The 18,845-nt window shown below is 39.2% G+C and overlaps 1 protein-coding gene across 1 annotated transcript in view; it reads left to right on the plus strand.

Annotated features, from left to right (window-relative positions):
- pex5la (peroxisomal biogenesis factor 5-like a) overlaps positions 1-18,845 on the plus strand; it is an 85,609-nt gene that overhangs the window by 42,855 nt on the left and 23,909 nt on the right. The window contains exons 2-7 of the mRNA XM_068707124.1: positions 6,921-7,032; positions 11,500-11,709; positions 12,890-13,013; positions 13,541-13,634; positions 13,938-13,967; positions 15,804-15,899. Of these exons, the coding sequence (XP_068563225.1) occupies positions 6,921-7,032; positions 11,500-11,709; positions 12,890-13,013; positions 13,541-13,634; positions 13,938-13,967; positions 15,804-15,899 (666 nt within the window). The remainder of the gene's footprint in view (positions 1-6,920; positions 7,033-11,499; positions 11,710-12,889; positions 13,014-13,540; positions 13,635-13,937; positions 13,968-15,803; positions 15,900-18,845) is intronic.

Consider the following 18,845-nt stretch of genomic DNA (forward strand, 5'->3'; position numbering starts at 1 on the left):
AAAGGCAGAAGGGGAAAACAGTAACCTCCTTAGTGAAAGTAACAGGCAAACAGCTCAGGAAGCTGCTCTCTTGGTTAATTGCCGTTTGCATGTTACCAGCTACCAAAGTGCTTGATGCATCTCCCCAGACGAATGCGGCAGACCTTCTGTCCCCATTTTTCGGATGATTAGAAGAGGAAAATGCAGAGGTCTCATCTTTTGTAGACCATTATTTAAAGTAGGCCCCGATGGCAATCACAGGAAGTGCTTAGAAAAACAGCGATCGTGTGTTGTACGGTGAAGATAGTACACTGTCCTTCATCAGGACACCGCCGATGGTGATGTACAGCCGTATCCTTGATCCTGAATGAAATCTGACTTTTGCAATTATTAGTTGCGACCAATTATAAGTCACTCATTCAGTCAGTCGTTATTTAAAAGTTTAACCAACCAACCGACCGACTCGAGCTGATAGCGTGGCTAAAAACTACAACACGCGCCAAAACTTTATAATCAAATGCATCAGAGATCGTGTTTTCATAATAACAATAAGGCTGGTTGCAGTTTATCACAAATAATGTTGTCATTTCACAACTAAACACCATGAGGATTTTCTAAGAATATGCAAACGCTGACAACTTTCAGCAGTGAACATGACTCATTACACAGTTTAACGTTAAAAATCAATGTGAAATAAAGTTTTACTGACGATTGTTATCCGCAAATATTCAGTAAAATATGCGATCAGTACATCTGCATTTATGTTTTTCTAGTCGCCGATGTTACATTGTGAACAACCAATCCGTGTTTAAATCAACAGGAGGAGAGCTGGTAACTGTGGTAGCACCGATAATGGTCAACGAACGAGGTTCCGTTCAGTTACATTATGATGCGTTCAGGCTCTGTTCAATGAAAATTTGTATTGGGCGAAGGTAAATTATAACGTTATTATGATGTGTTCAAAGGTAATCTGGTAAAATGTAGGGTTTGTGAGCCACTTGAATGAATCCAGTTATTTGAAAGAGATGTTTTCACAACAACAGAAAAAGATATTAGAGAGGGGATTATGACTCGTTTACAATACATCTAAGCAGCTTACAATACATCATTAAAACTATATTATTAACTATAAGATTTGTTTGAATCCATAAAAATACAATCTTTTATTTCCTTATCATTTGAATTGTGTGTATTTATGAAGAAAGAAAGAACACTATAGATGACTATAACAAAGTAAAATTCTAACATTTTGAACTTTTGATGGTTTACACTGATTTTGTGGACCGTGGCAATAACATTTTTTAGAGTTAGCCAGAGAGGCTAGTTTTCATTTGCTGTCCCCGGCCAGATGTTGGAAGGCAGCCTAAAATTAAAAAATTTCAAATTAAAATGGAATTAAAATAGACCAGGTGTATAATCAAACAACAAAGGGATCTGTTGCTGCCAATATGGATCACCAATGATCATCAGTAAGTATTGGCAGCAAAAAAACATGATCAGGGAGTTTTATGATCCGTTGCACCACTTACTGTCAACATTTTTCATTGTTCCCTAAAAACCTCCTGACAATTTAATGAATTTAATGTATTAGTTGGAGATCATGGTATAAATGTCCAGTTTGCTGCACCGCTGACAGTGCTGACCTTCAGGGAGTTTTTTTTGCTTAAAGTAATAAGAGTGGATAAATTTAAGGTCATTTATCATTGGATAATGATAGAGTTTCACACCGACTACAGGGTTTAACAGTTCACCTCATTTAATGCAGACTGTAACTCTCAGATATTCCCAAAAGATGCTTCGCAAGCATCACACATTTTTGTATTCACTGACAGATGTTTCTCTGGTTATTTTCGACTCAGCCACTGCTAACATGCACATTTATGAATGTCATTTCCATTATTAAGAGATTCTCACCCTCCAGTCTTCAGGTCGCATGTCTCCACAAGAGTACTCTATATTTATACAGCTCAGCTGGCTTTGAAGTTGAATGGACCAGTCAGCTGAGAAGCTGTTTTGATGAAGCTACATTTGATTTGTTGAATTCAGGAAAACCAAAAAAATGTCTTTATTACAGAATATATATATATATATATATATATATATATATATATATATATATATATATATATATTATTGAATTTGCATTGCTGTGCAAAGCAATGTGGTAGTTTGTATTTGATTTAATTGATATTTAAGAAGATCACTGATACAGCTGAAAGCACTAACTAATCAATTTGTGTATACCTATTGAATCATAATTCCAGTACCAGGACAGTCCATTACTGTATTTTGATCAATTATTAAAATTGATGCAGGTTATTTTTAATTCAATGAGACTAATCAATCATCTTTTTTCTAATTGTCTAGACGAACAAGTATCAGATTTTTCGCAAAACCTGCCAGACATGTTTGCATATGTGAGCGAACCAGATATGAAATATTCAAAAAGATAAAAAGAATCCAGTTTTCTGAAAAACATACCCAGCAGTCTACACATAGCACAGTGAGCCAGACCACTATGCCCCCCTCTCATCCACAACAACAACAAACACGCTGGCTAAAAGGGAAAAAGTGTTTTGATGTGCTGAATAATAATAGCAGGGCGGATGAATGCTGACATTTTTGTTTTCTCTGAATGACAAGCAGAGCTTCTCTCATCTCGATGCCAGCGTTGGGTCTGACAGTTTCATTATTTCTACATATGTTTCAGGTGGTGTTTTAATCAGGTAGTGTTTCTGTTGAATGTGGGCAAAAATCATCTAATTAATTAAAGCAGCAGAAGCCATTTGAAATAATTCCTTTCTTCCATTAAAGGCCAACAGTTGAGTGGTTATTATTCAGGTTTTATGGAGTTTTGAAGTCAAGAAGAAATGAGGCATCAACCTCTTTGACAGAACTAAGATGAATGTGTAACCGAGTCAACGGTGGCTCAGCCGTCACTCAGACTCAATTGCACTCTTCCAAGCGTAGACCGTAAAACACTGGATAAATTCGACCTTTAAAAACGAAACTACTACGGTGTATTTTCATCCTATGATTTGTCGTTGCGATCCAAAATTAGGGGAAAATGCATGGGCCAGCAGCAGCTGATGGGGAAATCAGGTCACTTCACACTGTGAGACTTCCCGAGAACCAAAGCTTTATTCTGACACCACAACAGCACAAACCCTAATTACCTATGCTGGGTCAGCGTTCTTGCAGCGCAGCACAAACTCCTGCTCAACAAAGTAATGACCCCTCTCTGGATATTATTTATGTTCTTTTTTCAAAGGTTTTCTGGCTGCGGAGAAAGTTTATTCTTTATTCTTTTGTGCAGCAAATATTGAATCAGCCTGGCGCCATTTAACAATTATTAAAATATTAAAATAAAGTTATGAGAATTGCTTGCAAACACAACTGTGAACTGATGACATAACAGAAAATGACTCATTACTTTTGTTTAGGATCCCAGATATGTATAAGATGAATGTGCACTATATATGTGTGCACATCTTACTCAAAGCCAGGACTCCCAAATCCCAATTCAATATTTCATTTATTTTTTTTAATGTGTTCATAGGTCAGTCAGCTAAATTTCTGGTGTCTAATTGACCCTAAACATAACTAATGCCCCCATGTTTTATAACAGACTTTACATTGCTGTAAATTACTATTTTAAAGTAATATACACTCAGTTGTGACTTTATTAGATACATCTAGCTAAAACTAATGCTGTCTAATATAACAGTCCTGCAAGAAATCCTACCTTTATGAGGGTTATAAGGTTTGGGGTTGTTTTAGCGAGGTGTAGATTTAACTTTATGGTTTATTTTAGAGGAGACTTTTATTCAGTCAACCCATCTAAATCATTGAGGGTAGGCTAAATGACAGAAACAACTGAGTATTTGTTCATGCATAGGGCAGAAAGCATATAAAACATGAAATATTTCCTTACTTGGAGTAATTATGCACCATGGTCATTTCACGTGCATCTCAGTTTGTTTCCACTTACATATTGAGTTTTAGTCAGGTCAGAAGAAAAGAAAAAAATGTGTCAAGGAAGAACTATTTTTGCAATTACTAATATGTTTACATATACAGCTGTGGGGGACTGTGGAACCCCAAATAATCAGAGCATAACGCCAACCTCAACTAAACATGTGTTGATGTGATGTTGCAGGATGGATGTACTATACATTTGTAATTGTAAGGGCAGGTAGTTAAGGCATGACATGAAAACCTCATTCATCACCTTTCATATAAAGCATATGGCAGGTTATGTGCAGTCCATTCCATGATTGGTAATTAAACTATGGCGCCTTCATTTAAATTCTGCTTGCATACATGGCCTGGAGAGCTACAATAACAAATGTCATGTTTCCTCGCCACCAGCATTATATACACGGTACGCAGGCTGACAAAAGTGGTGGTGGCTTACCCTTTCTAAGAGACAGCACTGGTTTTTACCTCCAAATTATAAAAGCATTGGTTGGTAAATTGTGGCCAGCTGCACCTGGAACATCCAGGCTTCATGGTACCAATAATGAATTGGATGTAACCTTTTCTGCAGCTGCACAGGCAAGCCTACAAATTGGTGCATCACAGGCAACGTCATTAGCATTTTCATGGTTTGGAAGGTGAGACAGCCAATAATGGTCAACAATTATTGTTTGGGACAGATCCAGCGGGTTTCTCTCAGCTCATCTCAATAATTCTCTCAATGACTAGGAAGAATGCCCTGTGGTAACCTAGTCTTAATCGTTCTGTAGTAAACTGATTTCTTAAATATATTGTAAATGAGAGACCCAGTTTACTTGTCTTTCATAAATCTGCGTGTAAAAGACTTTCAGAGCAGAAACAAGGAAAATATCACTGTAAGAGCAGAGCAGAGGGATGGAAAATGTTTGTATTTACATTTTCTTGTATGTAAAAAGTAGAATCTTAAAAAGTAACAGCCCTACACACCCATGGTCCACTCACACAGGTGTTTTCACTTATCGTGCCTGATTAGGCCGCTTCTGAAAGCGCGGTAACACTAAATTTAACTCCCCATTCATTCAAGTATCCACTTCTGGTAACAAATTAAGGCCGCTCGACACAATCTGATTGAAATTGCTCTTCATCGTCTAGCCATCTTAAAAGATGGGGTGGGATTGACCACCTATTCACAAAATATTGATTGTTTTTATCCATATTTATATCAAAGGATGGAAAAATCAAACAAGCAGCGGAGACAAAGGGATGCTTTTTGGCTGTAGTAAGTGTGCCATGACAGCGATATATGTTAATGACAATAAATTGATTTGATTAGAAGTCACATAACTTACAACTTGTACAATGATGTTGTTAGCCATGCTAGTTCCTGCAGTTTATGTTTACAACCTTAGCCTGGCTATTTCCTCTCCAACTTACTTTTTGCAACACCACACAAAAAACCATGGAGAGATCTCTGTGATTGCACCTTTCTGGTGGGAGAGTTGTGTGTGAAGGATCTTTACAACCAAGTTTGACTAAAACTACAACTTTCAAAATGGTTGGGGGGAAGTGACGTGCGGTGAGGTTCGTGGCTGGTGAGGCACTGACACTACATAAATCAGATTTACAAATATATGAACCCAGTAGAGAAACTTAAATCACCATTCAATTGGCAGCTTGCACATTGACGACTGGTTGTTTTTCATATCAGCATTATTTACACACACATAGGTAAGGTACATATTTGATTACACCGGGAGCGTGTGCGCCGCGACCTGCCCCACCGACCCGCACCACCGGGAGCGTTTCAGAAGCGGAGCGCTCGCGGGCACCACCCGCGAACATCGTGAGATTCCGCGATAATCTGCGTAACAACCACGGATGTATAAAGAGAACAACAAACACATAAAAGGTTACTTTACCTGTCCGACGCTGAATTGCTGTTGATTTCCTTGTTTGTTTTTAGACATGTTTAAGCTTGGATGTATAACCTTACATTTTTGTGGTCAAAACAAAATATAAGAAGAAGAAAAGTGTAGAAGAAGAGCAACGACAGAACAAGCATAAAACCGACCCGTGGGCTCTCGCTCGCCCTCTTCTTTGAGGCAGAGTAGTGTTTGCTTCTCTGTGCTTTTTCACTGCGGTTTCTGTCAGATCAGCAACACTAAATATGTTCTACACATACGTGAAATACATTACCTATTCTATGGAAAGAAAGGACATATAATAAAAGTGTCTACAAATATTACTGTGGTGACAAACAATGAGACAGCAAAAGGCACGCGCTCAACCCAGTTTAGTGAGGGATTCACAATCTGAGGTGAGGCACAGCTCTCGCAGCCTCACCTCACGTGTCTCCTCTGTTTAAACAGGACATGCGCTAATTCAGCGATTTTGATTATACAAATGCTTGAAATGATTGGAATCATACATAAATTACATTTATAGCACAGATCAGTAGAGAAATATCAATATTTATTTTCTTTTAGCATTATTTGTTTTTTACTTGTCATGATGACAGGTGAGGCCCTGACCACACGTCCCTGTTGGGGGGTTTGGGAAATGTCTCATTGCAGACCAGCTGCATGTTATGACAGGTTTTACAGAAACCAGGTAATTACAGTCCAAGTAAAAAACGTTGTCCAATTTTCTGCCTTACATTGATGTTAACTGTTAAAAAAGCTGTAACTTCCCTGACATCTGAGTGGATCAACACACACTTGAATCACTTCAGTGCATCTATGTCAAGATGCTGTGAATAAATGATGTGCTGCAAAGGAGCACAAACGTGTGCCATCTTCCTAAAAAGACACACAGACATGTTGAAAGACATTTGCGAAGCAGGGATGTGTCAGTATGGGGACACTGGTGTCACCTGTATCATGCCCAAAAGGACTGAACTTCACTTCATGTTAACATACCAGGGTATGATGGGAGTTTCATGCTGAGTGAGAGCCTGAACTGTCTTTGTCTGTCTGCCCTTACAGCTGGTGAGTGAGCAACAAGAGAGCCGCCCGCTTTTAAGTCCCTCCATCGACGATTTCCTCTGCGAGACCAAGTGTGATGGGGTTTCCCGCCCAGTGATTTCCAACACAGCTGGTACAGTACACTGCATTTTAAGTCTGTAATAACAGTTGACATGAACACATAAGATGACTGCACAGTATTACAAGTCATTTGCTGTTTGAAATACCCTTTAATGGCACCATTAAGACAGAGCTCCATGTCAAAAGAATAATATGGAATACAAATGTACCATTTCCCTGCAGTTCTCTCTCTCTCTCTCTCTCTCTCTCTCTCTCTCTCTCTCTCTCTCTCTCTCTCTCTCTTCTCTCTAGTAATACATTTAGCAGACGATTTAAATTAAATATTGAAGTAAATCTGTGATATCTGTTTTCAACCACTCAGGCCTTTGAAAAACATTCTTTGAGAAACGATACATTTTCACTTTTCAAATGTAGAGCAAATTTTAATCAAATTTCCAGAAAATCAGCTAATAAAATCCATCCACCAGCTTCCATCCACTACAGCTATGCAATTATCAGGTGCATCAAGATAACATTCCTGTGCCATTAAACCACTGCAGAAAAAGTGTCTAAATACGTCTTCAAAGACAAAGTGCAACGAGATGATGAAATTAAAAGAGTGCCAGTTAAACCTCAAATGGTGGAAAAACAATGTAGAAATTGCATTGTTTTTAATCAATACACCAACTTATCCGTAATTTTTAGAGGTAAAACTTGTCATTAGGTCACTACAGCCCAATGTATTGTAACTGTGCAGAGGCCATGGATACATAGTATGAATCATAATTCTACATAAAAATACATCAATAATAATAATAGCCTACTGTGCACCACACCCTACCCACTACTATTCAAAGCATTGGAGCAAACTGGCAAATCAGATTTTACTTGTAGCATCAGTGGAGCAAGTTCAAGAGTGTGTTCCTTAATATATGTGTACTACTGTACGTTATTTAGTATTCACAAGCTTTTCATCCCGACAATAAATAAACTTATAATTAACTGGGTCAAAGTAGGTGTTGAGAAATTGAATGTTCTGACTTTAACAGATGCCGAGTAAAAGGGCCATCTTGGTTTCCACATGGGGATGGGACCTTGATCACTGAGCTGTACCATCTTTTGAATGACGGTGATTTTGTAGAACCAGATTGCACAGCTGACATGTGTCATCTCCACACCGGCCACTGACTGTGCTGATTCAGGCGAGCAAAGTATGGGTGGATGTTGTGGGGAACGCTAAACCTTCTGTCTCCCCAGTGCCTCCTGCCGCTCCCGCTGGCAATGATGAAGGCCTTATATAATTGGTCATCCACCTTGAAATTCCAAAAATGGTCAGATCCTGTCTAATATGTAGTTTTTGTGTATTATTGTTGATTTATGAGCCATTCAAAAAGCAAATCCTTGTACATAAAATCATCAGTGCCAAGTAGTTCTAAAAGAGGAACAGAGGTTTCCTCCAGCTGCTCTGATTTCCTCTCACAGTCCAAAGACCTGCAGGTGAAGAGAATGTGAGGTGTGATTGTTGATCTGTTTTCATACTGTGATGGACTGGCACTGAATAACACTAAACAGGAATTAGCAAGCAAAGAAAATAAATAATGAATGATAATTACCTGTTTAAATATGCTGATCTACATGAGACCTACACCATGCTGTGCTCTCTATTGCATGTTTTACTTTTGTCTGATTTTGAGGTTAATGACACTGCTGTGTCCTTCCCACTTTGTTGAGGATATTCATCAGTACTCATTTGCCAACATAGACCGAAATGTATATCAAGGAGAGCCTCTTATCAACACCCCCTCACTGCAATGAATACCCTCTCCTTCAAACTCAATCCCAAAAATCTTTTCTTTCTTTTGTCAGCTCTTTGCTCCAACAGGCCAGTTCAATATTCACAGGAATACTCGAAAGACATAATGGTTCTCATCTTTGAATTCACTTGGACACAATTGATTGCTTGAGATTTTAGTGATCAATCTCTTCTCTCTTGAAACTAAAGAGAGTTAATTTGTAAATCTATATGTCTTATTAGGAAACATCCAAAAGACCATTAGCAGCACACGTACCCTGAACAGCGATTGTCTTGTCAAACCGTTTTGTCTTGTAAACGTGAAAAATACATTTTGGAAATAGGATAATATAGATCATTTAAGGGTTCTAAAATTAAAATATTAAAATAAGTCAACCGAAGAATTATTAACTGATTCTAAAAGCTAGAGATGATCAAATCTGCTAGTAGCCTGCTTTTGTCTCTTTCTGTCAGAAGTCAAGGACCCACTGTTTCAACCATTACTAGGACTTTTTAACAGGAACCTGCTACTATTAACTGCATAAAACTTGAGTGTCTTGTTAACTCAGTAACACTTCTAATACTAATCTAAAAGGTTTGACTCACAAAGGTCATATTAGAATGTATGTCCTTCCCCTTCTCACTACCTCATCATTTTTGTTTTCGTCATGTTGTGAAGCTAAAAACTTAAAAACTTGACTAAAATGCTCAGCAATCACATTTATTTGCTCGCCATCAGTCCATTGGTCACCAGAGCAACTCAGTATTCAGTTGATTAATATACGGTATACGAGCATCCCGTTGAAATATCCAGTTGATGAGGAAAACTTGTGCAATTGTCTTCCCAGCCTCATCATTTCAAGTGGACTCAAGGGTGCCAAACATTTTTTGACATCATTGCCTTTTTATGAACAGCTTGTGTTTCCTTTTGGTGCTGAAAACTCTTCAGGCAACTTTCCCCACGAGTGTGTCTCCCTTGATTTGTAATTGTACTTGCCATCTAAAGAGCACAAGGCATGGAAGACAAGCATACTCTCTAATTACGCAGAGATTTCAGTCAACGAATGCTCTCAGTTGGTTGTCATGAAACAGCAGCACGCCAATTATGCAGTCATGTGTTTGTAGCTTGTAGTGAGCTCGTATTGCACAAAGGACACAGCCAGGGTCCTGGGAAATAAGTGAGGAACCTTTGTAGGTTCCTCAAATAACCAATGCATAAAAATGCTGTTTAACTGGGGTTATGAGCCTCTTATCTGAACTGAACTTGACTTTAAGGCAACGTTTGCCATCCCTTCTGTTTGGTTCACAATGTCTTTCACAAAAGTCAGGAGGCAATGAAAAAGATCATTAGAAACTACACAATTATTGCATGTTCACATAGAAAAACATTCTAGATGTGCCTTTCATGTACAAGATGTGTATTGCACTGACAATGTATTGTAACGTGTAATATGCATTTAGAAGATATGATGATGTTAACCTTTTGAGGCAAGAAATTAACGATCAATTAAATTAATGCACTTCACACAAATTTCCCATTACAATGATACATATGACCAGAAATTAGGCTCCTTGTGTGCGTTTCACCCTGTTTGCTTTTGTTTTATTTATTTATTTACTTATTTCAGTTGCAAGATATTCACATATGAGTAAGACTGTCCTCATGCAAAAGGATGCAGTCTGAAAGTTACAGCAAACACTGGCAACACATAAGCAGCCACAGCGAGCCCACTGCTCATTTGACTCGAACTACAAGTCAAACTACCAACACAGAAAATATTCAATGAACAAGGTGTGAAAGAAAAGTGATAAGGAATTGATTTACAATCAAATTTAAATTAAAAAAAAAATGTAAATGAGAAAGCTTACATTCTGCTATTACCTGAGGTTTTGAATTTATCACAATAATTACTCAAACCAAACATTCTTCTCTTTTGTATTGAAACTGGGAATCACCTCAGAATTATAACACTGTTACAGAGACCGCAGTCATGAAGACGACATCACAGACAAAAGTTGAGCTCTTTGACAGAAGGCTCTGTCCTTCTTTGCCGCTCGAACAACCCACAATTGAATTACTTAATTGACCAAACGAGCCCCTCAAGGGGCTGCCTTATCCTTATCAGACTGTGCAGTGGCCTGTAGTATACTTTGATTCTTTGAAAAGAGCAGCAGTACATTTTTTTAGATGTCCACCCAGCGGGAAATACCGTGACAGCTTAAGTATCTTTGACAGCGCAACTCGCAGTGTCAGAAAATGTGTAGATCAAAATCATAGCTTCATGCAGGACAATTCGTTCTATCTTATTATGAAGAGAAAGGAAAGTTTTTAAGTTATCTCCTTATCCAAACCACACAATGATCGCAGAATTATCTAATATTTAAGAACAAAAATCACCCAGATGACATTCATTCAGAAATTCCCCACTTCCTACACCCTTTCTTATGGCGCACTTGCTTGGACCACGCCCATCTTCGAACTCGGCCTTCATTTTGATCTCAACTTCACACTGTAACGTTTCATGCTTGCATCTTGCACGGTTGTGACGCTATCAAGTTGACAAAATCTGTCCACAGACATATTAAACACCTGAAAAAGTAGTCAAAATTGCTCCTGTGGTAGTTTCCACTACAACAGGTTCCTCCAGGACACATTTTGACACAAACAAACAGGCTCACAGGGTGTATACAATACCAGCCACTTGTTAGCACAGCTGGTTAACTAAACTACTGTCATGTCTTTCACAGTTCTATCTTCAACACTGGACCTGCTGGATCTCAGTGAACCTGGCGAAAGGAGGACCAGCAAAGACAAAAGGAGCCCTCTGTCTTCCCGGGGCAACAGCCAGAAGAACAACTCTCACAGGAAGAAGACGGATGAGACAGAGCTGATCCAGGTGGAAGTTGAACAGACTGGACAAAGCATGAGGACCCCAGAGAGGGCATCACTAGACTCAGGTAGAAACGGATTGTAGACGTTGGATACTTTATAATCTTTTAGAGAAGCCAAAAGTATACACATTCCTAACATGCAATTTATGGGCAAAAGAAAGTCCATCTTTTGGGAGAATGATGCAGACCAACCATCAGTTACTTGGTACCACTTAAAAACGCATATGCTTGAGTGGATAGCCTGCATTTACGGCTAAGTATCGTACTGACTGACTGATGTGTCTTTACCACCAAGAGTTTAAATCCGTCACCGTTCAGTAAATTGATAGCTTAGCACACAGCACACAGCCTGCAGCTTAGGCGTACAGTGAGGAATTTATACTAAATATATAACTCCATAACTCCATAACTCTATAACTTGCGATGTCACGATGCCAAAAACAGCCCAGGGGAATACCGGACCCAAATTTTTCCATGATTACTCACACACAGACTCACATGGTGAAAACAAAAGTTTCATTGTCACGGCTGGTAAAACTTAAATCCAATCGTTGCACACAGTCTTTAACTTGCTAGCAACAACCTCACTCAGTTTCTCAAAAGCCATAAATCTCCCACCACACCCATAAATAGCCCACCAACTCAGACTCCCATCAACCCCTGTGGAACCGACCTCGCACACGTTCAAGATAGGGCAAAGACGGATCAAGCCAATTTACTGTAATGAAAGGGATCATCTTAAAAGACATTAAGAGGAAACGGCCAATTACTTTCCTATTTGCCAGTTGAAAAGGTTAAAGTCTTTAATGAGAACCTATTATGTAGACTGTGTCACACTACAGTGTGGTGAATAATTCATTGCGGTGAGATTGATTATAACCCTGGCATAATTTAAGCAAAACTTTACATCTGTTGCAATTGTGGGCATATGATTTTCATTTAGACACCCACAGCACTAATAGTCAGCCTGTTTTTAGCTCACTGTCCTATCAGAAAGATTCTATTAGTGGTTGTAATTCAGTGTCAAAAGGTTTGCTTTTTAACTAATGGAAAACATTGTTACTTTTTGAAATTAGTGTTAATGCTTAATGACAAAATTGAAATGTACATTAACAGATAATAGACTGAGGTTAGCTTTAGATTCAGAGTGACTTATTTGATAAAAATAAATTTGCCTCTGTTGCCAATTAAGTGTTTTGTGATTTTATTATTATATTATTGTTCATTACTTTATTACTGTCACCAGTTACCATTGGTTCAACGCTGGATAAATGGGAAGAGCTGAACACCAACCCTGAGAGGAATGGCAACAGAAAATGGAAGTTGGAGAGACGGCGTTCTTCTAAAAATTCATCCAATGAATTTCTGTGGTAGGTATTGTCCTGAGCAGGCATTATGTATTATTATGCATTATGTATGCTATCTGGCAAGCTCCAACCGGTAGACAGAGACTAGCTGGTGAACATTGTGGAGTATTTAACAGCTAAAGAATCAGATATTTCACTCGGGAATTATATTGCAATGTGTTCAGAAACATAGTTCTAAATGAGGCTTCTGTTCTTCCTCTACATTAGCAACAGTTTCCCAACATACTACTTAATTATTGTAGGTTTAAGGAAGTGTTTAAGTTGCCTATCCTTAACCAAACCCTAGTTAATTTGCCAAAGCCACAATCTTTCCCAAACATTTCCTCTAACTAGTAGCCATGCACAGATATTGTTGAACTGAAAAAACATTGGCACTGAACGTCCTCTTGACTTTTGTGGAATGGTCCAATATAAGAGAAATCTTATGAGCGTACACTTGAGATACTGCATCTCCCATGAGTATCGAAAGTGTTGTATTCATATCAAGTGTGTCTGTATGATGTAAACCACCTGTTTCTCTTCTACTTTAGGTCCATAGATTGTAAAACCCAAATAGAGCCATTGAACAAGAACTCCTTGGAAGCAAATACCAAAGTGGAGCCAGATTCTGCTTTATCATCTCAAGTAAGTGCTCTGTAAGACAGAAGCGGTCAGTAATCCTCATTATTGTTTGCGCAGTCTGCCCTTGAAATCAGCATCCTTTTGAAGTGAGAAAGCTTCACACTTCTCAAACATATTGTTCTGACTGATGGTTAAACCCTCATAATGAGTTCATGAAATTATGAATTTCACTTTTTTTATTTAGCAACTGCATGCCAATGCATGATAATGTACCCTTAATATTGAAGTTTGTTTCCAGTGAGTCACCCTGTTGAGTAATTGTTTACCCATAATTTTTTCCTAACACCTACAATTCTTCCATTTCAGCTCAACAGGCAGTATATTAGTGGAAGACATGTAAGCCTCTCTATGCATCCTTTCATATGATATTGAAAGAGTTATACATTTGCACCGTGAAAAAAAGCATCACCATCTCATAAAATCTTACTTAAAAGCCCAAAAAGAGGAGATTATTGAATCCAGATGGCAGCCTTGACGAAATCCAGATATATTGTTGGCCTTGAGATTGTTCCTTTGTGGTGCTACAAGGTCCAAATGTCAAGCGCTTTCCTCCTCAGTTGTTGTCTCTGTGTAGGTTTGCATAACGGGTTCTTGTTTCCAGACGCCATTATTAAGAACCTATCAATTACTCAGCGGCCTTACTCCGAGCCCATTAGTGTTGATCTCACCAAGCTAGTTTAACACCTTTTCAGCACTCTGATAAATAATAGATCTGGGATTAAAGATAACTGACCGAGATGGTTATTGGCAAACAAACAGGAGTTACATAATAGCAGACAAAGACACTGTAAAGAGTGATTTTAGTTTCCTACTTAGCAGGTATAACACACACACACACACACACACACACACACACACACACACACACACACACACACACACACACACACACACACACACACACACACACAGAAAATGCATGCAAGGAAGGAAACTTGTGTTGCATGACATACTACAGCCTATGATCCACATATTGCAATATTTATATATTTGCAGTATTATGAACTGGGTGACTGCGGTGATATTCCTGAGAAAAAAATGCTGTAGTACAGTTTTTCTCCATTGTATTCACACAATAAATGGAACTATGCACAAAATTCTGAAAAATAGTTAGTATGGCGTTTCAGACATATCCCAAGACTCCAGACGGCTAAACTCAAAGCACAATCCAATGTTACCACTCAAATATAATTTATAAATCATCCAGGACTGAAATATTAAGGATTGCCACTTTAAATGAAAATAAAAACTTAAGTCTTAGAAGCTCTCTTCGTTTCTCAAACACTGGCACCAGAGCCTGACATCAGCTGCTAATATTTATTTTCTGGTATTAAACTATGGCTGTACTGGAAATCTTTTGTCAGGATGCCAAATCTCTTCAGACTTCAGGGGGATTTAAGATAAATAAATAAATCTGTTAATACTGAGATTAAGTAACCTTAATTAATCTTGCACAATGGAAGTCTGTAGAGACGGAAATTGTTACAGGTACTGGCTGGCCCATTCTGAGGGAAGCCACTGACATGGAGAAATTAGTTCCTCAGTCTCTGTAATGGATTTGCTAACCCTGGTATAAGTACAGTCACTGCTATTTCCAGAAAATTTAGCACCATATCACATCTGAGCATGACAGGCTCAAAATCCTTCACCCTTTAGTTCTATGTGTAGGTGTAATGTGGAATCATGTAAACTACATCGCACTCAAAACGCTAAACCACATGCGTGTCATTTTCATTTTCACACTAGAGCAATGCTTTCTTCATCTGCAAGTGTGTAACTGAGAGGCTATCAACATAATTCAGATATTGCATGTGCAGGTGCACGGGAAAGGGAGTGAAATTGCGAGAGGCTGGATGAGTAGCATGGCATTCAGATGAGGGGTGGGACGAGATGCTGACAGTAGTGATTCTGCTGGCCTTCCTAAGAATGTCAGAGGCTTTGTCGAGGCAGGGATATTTACTCGTCACTGAGAAAGCAGAGAGGGCTGACCCTGCACACTCTCCCTGCCTGTCTCTCCCTCTGGCTGATTGGTGGTGTGAGTGATGTGCAGTGCTGCTATGTGGATGTGTGTTCGCGCGTGTCTGCTTGTTATGTGTTGCGTGAATGCGAGTGTGTATGTGTTTAATAGATTTTGTCTGTGAATATATGCATTATGAAACGTGTGTGTGACAGGCTCGCCTAGCGAAGGATCAGCGGTGGGGCAGTGCCCTCCTGTCCAGACATCAGTCCCTGGAGGAGGAGTTTGAGCGAGCGAAGGCGGCTGTTGAGGTAAGCAGAGTGCTGCTTAGTGCGCCTCACATCCGTCACCGGTCAAAAGAGAACCTGCTGACTTAAAGGTGCAATGTGTAAGATCGTTGCAGATTTTTTTGTTCAATACGTTATAGAATTAAGTTGAAGATCCAGGGTCCGTGTACGATTTAATAGTTTGTTTATTAGTTTAAATCCTAAATGGCAGAAACACGAAAAAATCAGAGAAACAGGCCTATAATTAGCAGTCGATGGTTAGCTGTAGCATCTAAACCCATGGCCGCTGACTGTACCAAATGGGGCTACCGGGTACCCAGACCTTTGACCACCAAGGACTGATCATATGAGATTTCCAGATGTTGATCATAAATGGTGATGGTGATAGAGCATATGTTTTTCATCATTTTATTTTGTAAAGAATGTCCTTTTCGCAGTAGAAACACCCACCCTGCCATTAGCTTCCAACTTTATGAAAAAGGGATGAAAAAATTCCTTGAGTGCTCTGAGAAATATTTGAATAAAGAGATACAATAAAGGAACTTTAAGCGAAGAAGCCTTTTTTTCAATATCATATTTCCAACATCATTTCCCATGTAGCCTCATAATCATTCCTGCAATTTGAATGCATCTACCTGAGGTCCTGTGTAGCCGACTTCCATTCGACTCCCTCAGTCCTTTTATTTCCTTGTCAAATGATCACTACTGTGCGTCATGCAATGTATTCGCCCCTGTGGTGGTAGCTGACAGTTTAATAGTCCATGATAAATTCACACACACGCTGAAGTTTACGGGGTGTTTGACTCAGAGAAAAGAAGCTGTCTAACAATAGGAAGGTAAATAGGTCAGTAATCCCATGGCCAGACATATCAGATACCACAGGGGATGGCGAAGTTACAGTAATTAGATATGGCTTCATTCTTCATAGGACTGTATACCGACACACTCCACGTGTTGAGTTGTGAAGTCTACCTGACGCTCTCGTGCTATCAGGAATGTGATAGAGTTTGCCATGACAACATGGAAAATTACTCCATATCTGAGAAAGAGAAAGCTTTTTTTTGAAGCTCAAAGCACTTTCATCACTTGTTGCTCTTTGATGTCATTGCACATTAAGTTTTTCTTACTTTTCCCATTTTGCAATAAGTTTTCTTTCAGCTGAAAGGTTACATCACATTGGCCCAACAACAGCTACCCGTGTGACTAAAAGAGCAGAGTGTCTGTACTGTACCGTACAGAAGTTTAGATAACCACGGAAGTTTTGTTTTTTACTTGCAATAAAACCACTCTACCACTAAATGGACATCTCCTTTCCCAGAAAATGGGAGTGAACTCTGCACCATTGAGTTACTTCAGCTTTACTGAGGGCTACAGCAGACTGTTGCACACTGAGCTATGTGTAAGGGTCAATAAATAATACAGTAGGGGCAAGAAGATGGTGAGAAAGTGAGAGGAGCAGCAGCAGATAAGTGGACCGCCCGCTCGGGGATCCCTTCCCAAAGTTAGCAATGATGTCACATCTTGTATAAGCCATGATCTACATCCTCCAAAATAATTGCACAGTTTGAGCACAAGCGTCAGCCGTAGGCCAGGTGAGTGATGAGATTCTGAGATGCTCCTGGACAAGCGTCTGAGCATGGAGCATCGATTGGTAACAGTATCTCTCGGCTTTGATCGAGCGGCCTGAGTGCAGGCCTCCACTCGAGAGGAGCTCTGATGCAAGTGGCCAGCCATTTTGGCTTCCACCGCCAATGTCAAAGCCCACAATCAGATCAGTTCCATTTTAGTAGCTGTGCATATGCATGCTCTTTCATACTTATAAAGACATGGCGGTAGAGACTGCTCAGATGGCAAAGAGAGAACATTAAATCAGCACGCAACCTTGCTGTCAATTCATTCAATTAGATGAAGCAGCCAAATGTAAGAAACTTAGGACTCACAGAGGACAAGGATTTAGGCTCCAAAATATCATCCATTTTACAAAGTTGGCACTGGTGAGAAACTGTGTGTTCATGTGTAAAAAAAAATAATTGAAAATTGAGAATAAAATGGCAATGGGTCATGAGAAGGAACTTGGCTTTTAATTATTTTACAAAGAGGCAGATAAAGAGATATTTTCTGAGATGGTAAGTGACTTACGGTATCGTCATGTGACATGGACAATTACTCTGAGCTGATGTAATGTAATACTTGTATTACATAGAGAAGCACTGGAAAAGCTACAGGGTAAATTTTGACTTCAGGGAACAGTGTTTTTTTGCTGTGAGGCATAGCGCTCCCACAGTGGCGATAAAGACGAGATGAAGGTAACTGTGTGGCCTCTTGTTTGATTTAAACAGCAGCGAGACAGGTTCACTTTTATCTTGCAGAATATTGTTCTGAGGCAGTTCTGTGACAGATTGCAGAGGCAGCTGACTAGCAGTTAGAGATTGGGGCTTGTCATCAAAACGTCAGTGGTTTTAATCCACAGACCTGCTGGGAAAATGCGAATGTGGAAAATAAAAGAGTAATGCTTTCACAACTTCAGTCGGTGTGTCCTTAAGCAGACCGTGATACTCTAAACTTTTCCAGTGGAGCTGCCAACATGACAATGAGGGTGCACAAGGCAACTGCCAAAATCTCAGCAAGTGTCAATTAAAATGTGAATTTAAGCAAGAAGGTAACAGTCCACAAATTACATGAAGTAAAAATAAGACAAAAGCTTTACCTCGTCCTCTTACAATGTTGTGTCATTTGGGTTGTTATATATATATAAAATGCTCTTGTTTTAAGGTGCTTTTATATCTGAAAATTAAATTCCACTCATTCAAACTCTGGTGTGGACAAAACAACTGCACAGAGATGATCTGAAAAGAGTCTTTTCAAACACACAGTTTGTTTGAGCTGGTCCGACTCTATGGATGGGTTGGTGAAGTTGTTGCATTTTCCTATTGGTTCAGTTTCATTTCACACAAAAATGTAAGCGAAAGC

Source organism: Cebidichthys violaceus, unplaced genomic scaffold (genome assembly GCF_023349555.1).
Source record: "Cebidichthys violaceus isolate CVI_PGR_0920_01 unplaced genomic scaffold, fCebVio1.0.p SCAF_13, whole genome shotgun sequence".
Classification (NCBI taxonomy): Eukaryota; Metazoa; Chordata; class Actinopteri; order Perciformes; family Stichaeidae; genus Cebidichthys; species Cebidichthys violaceus.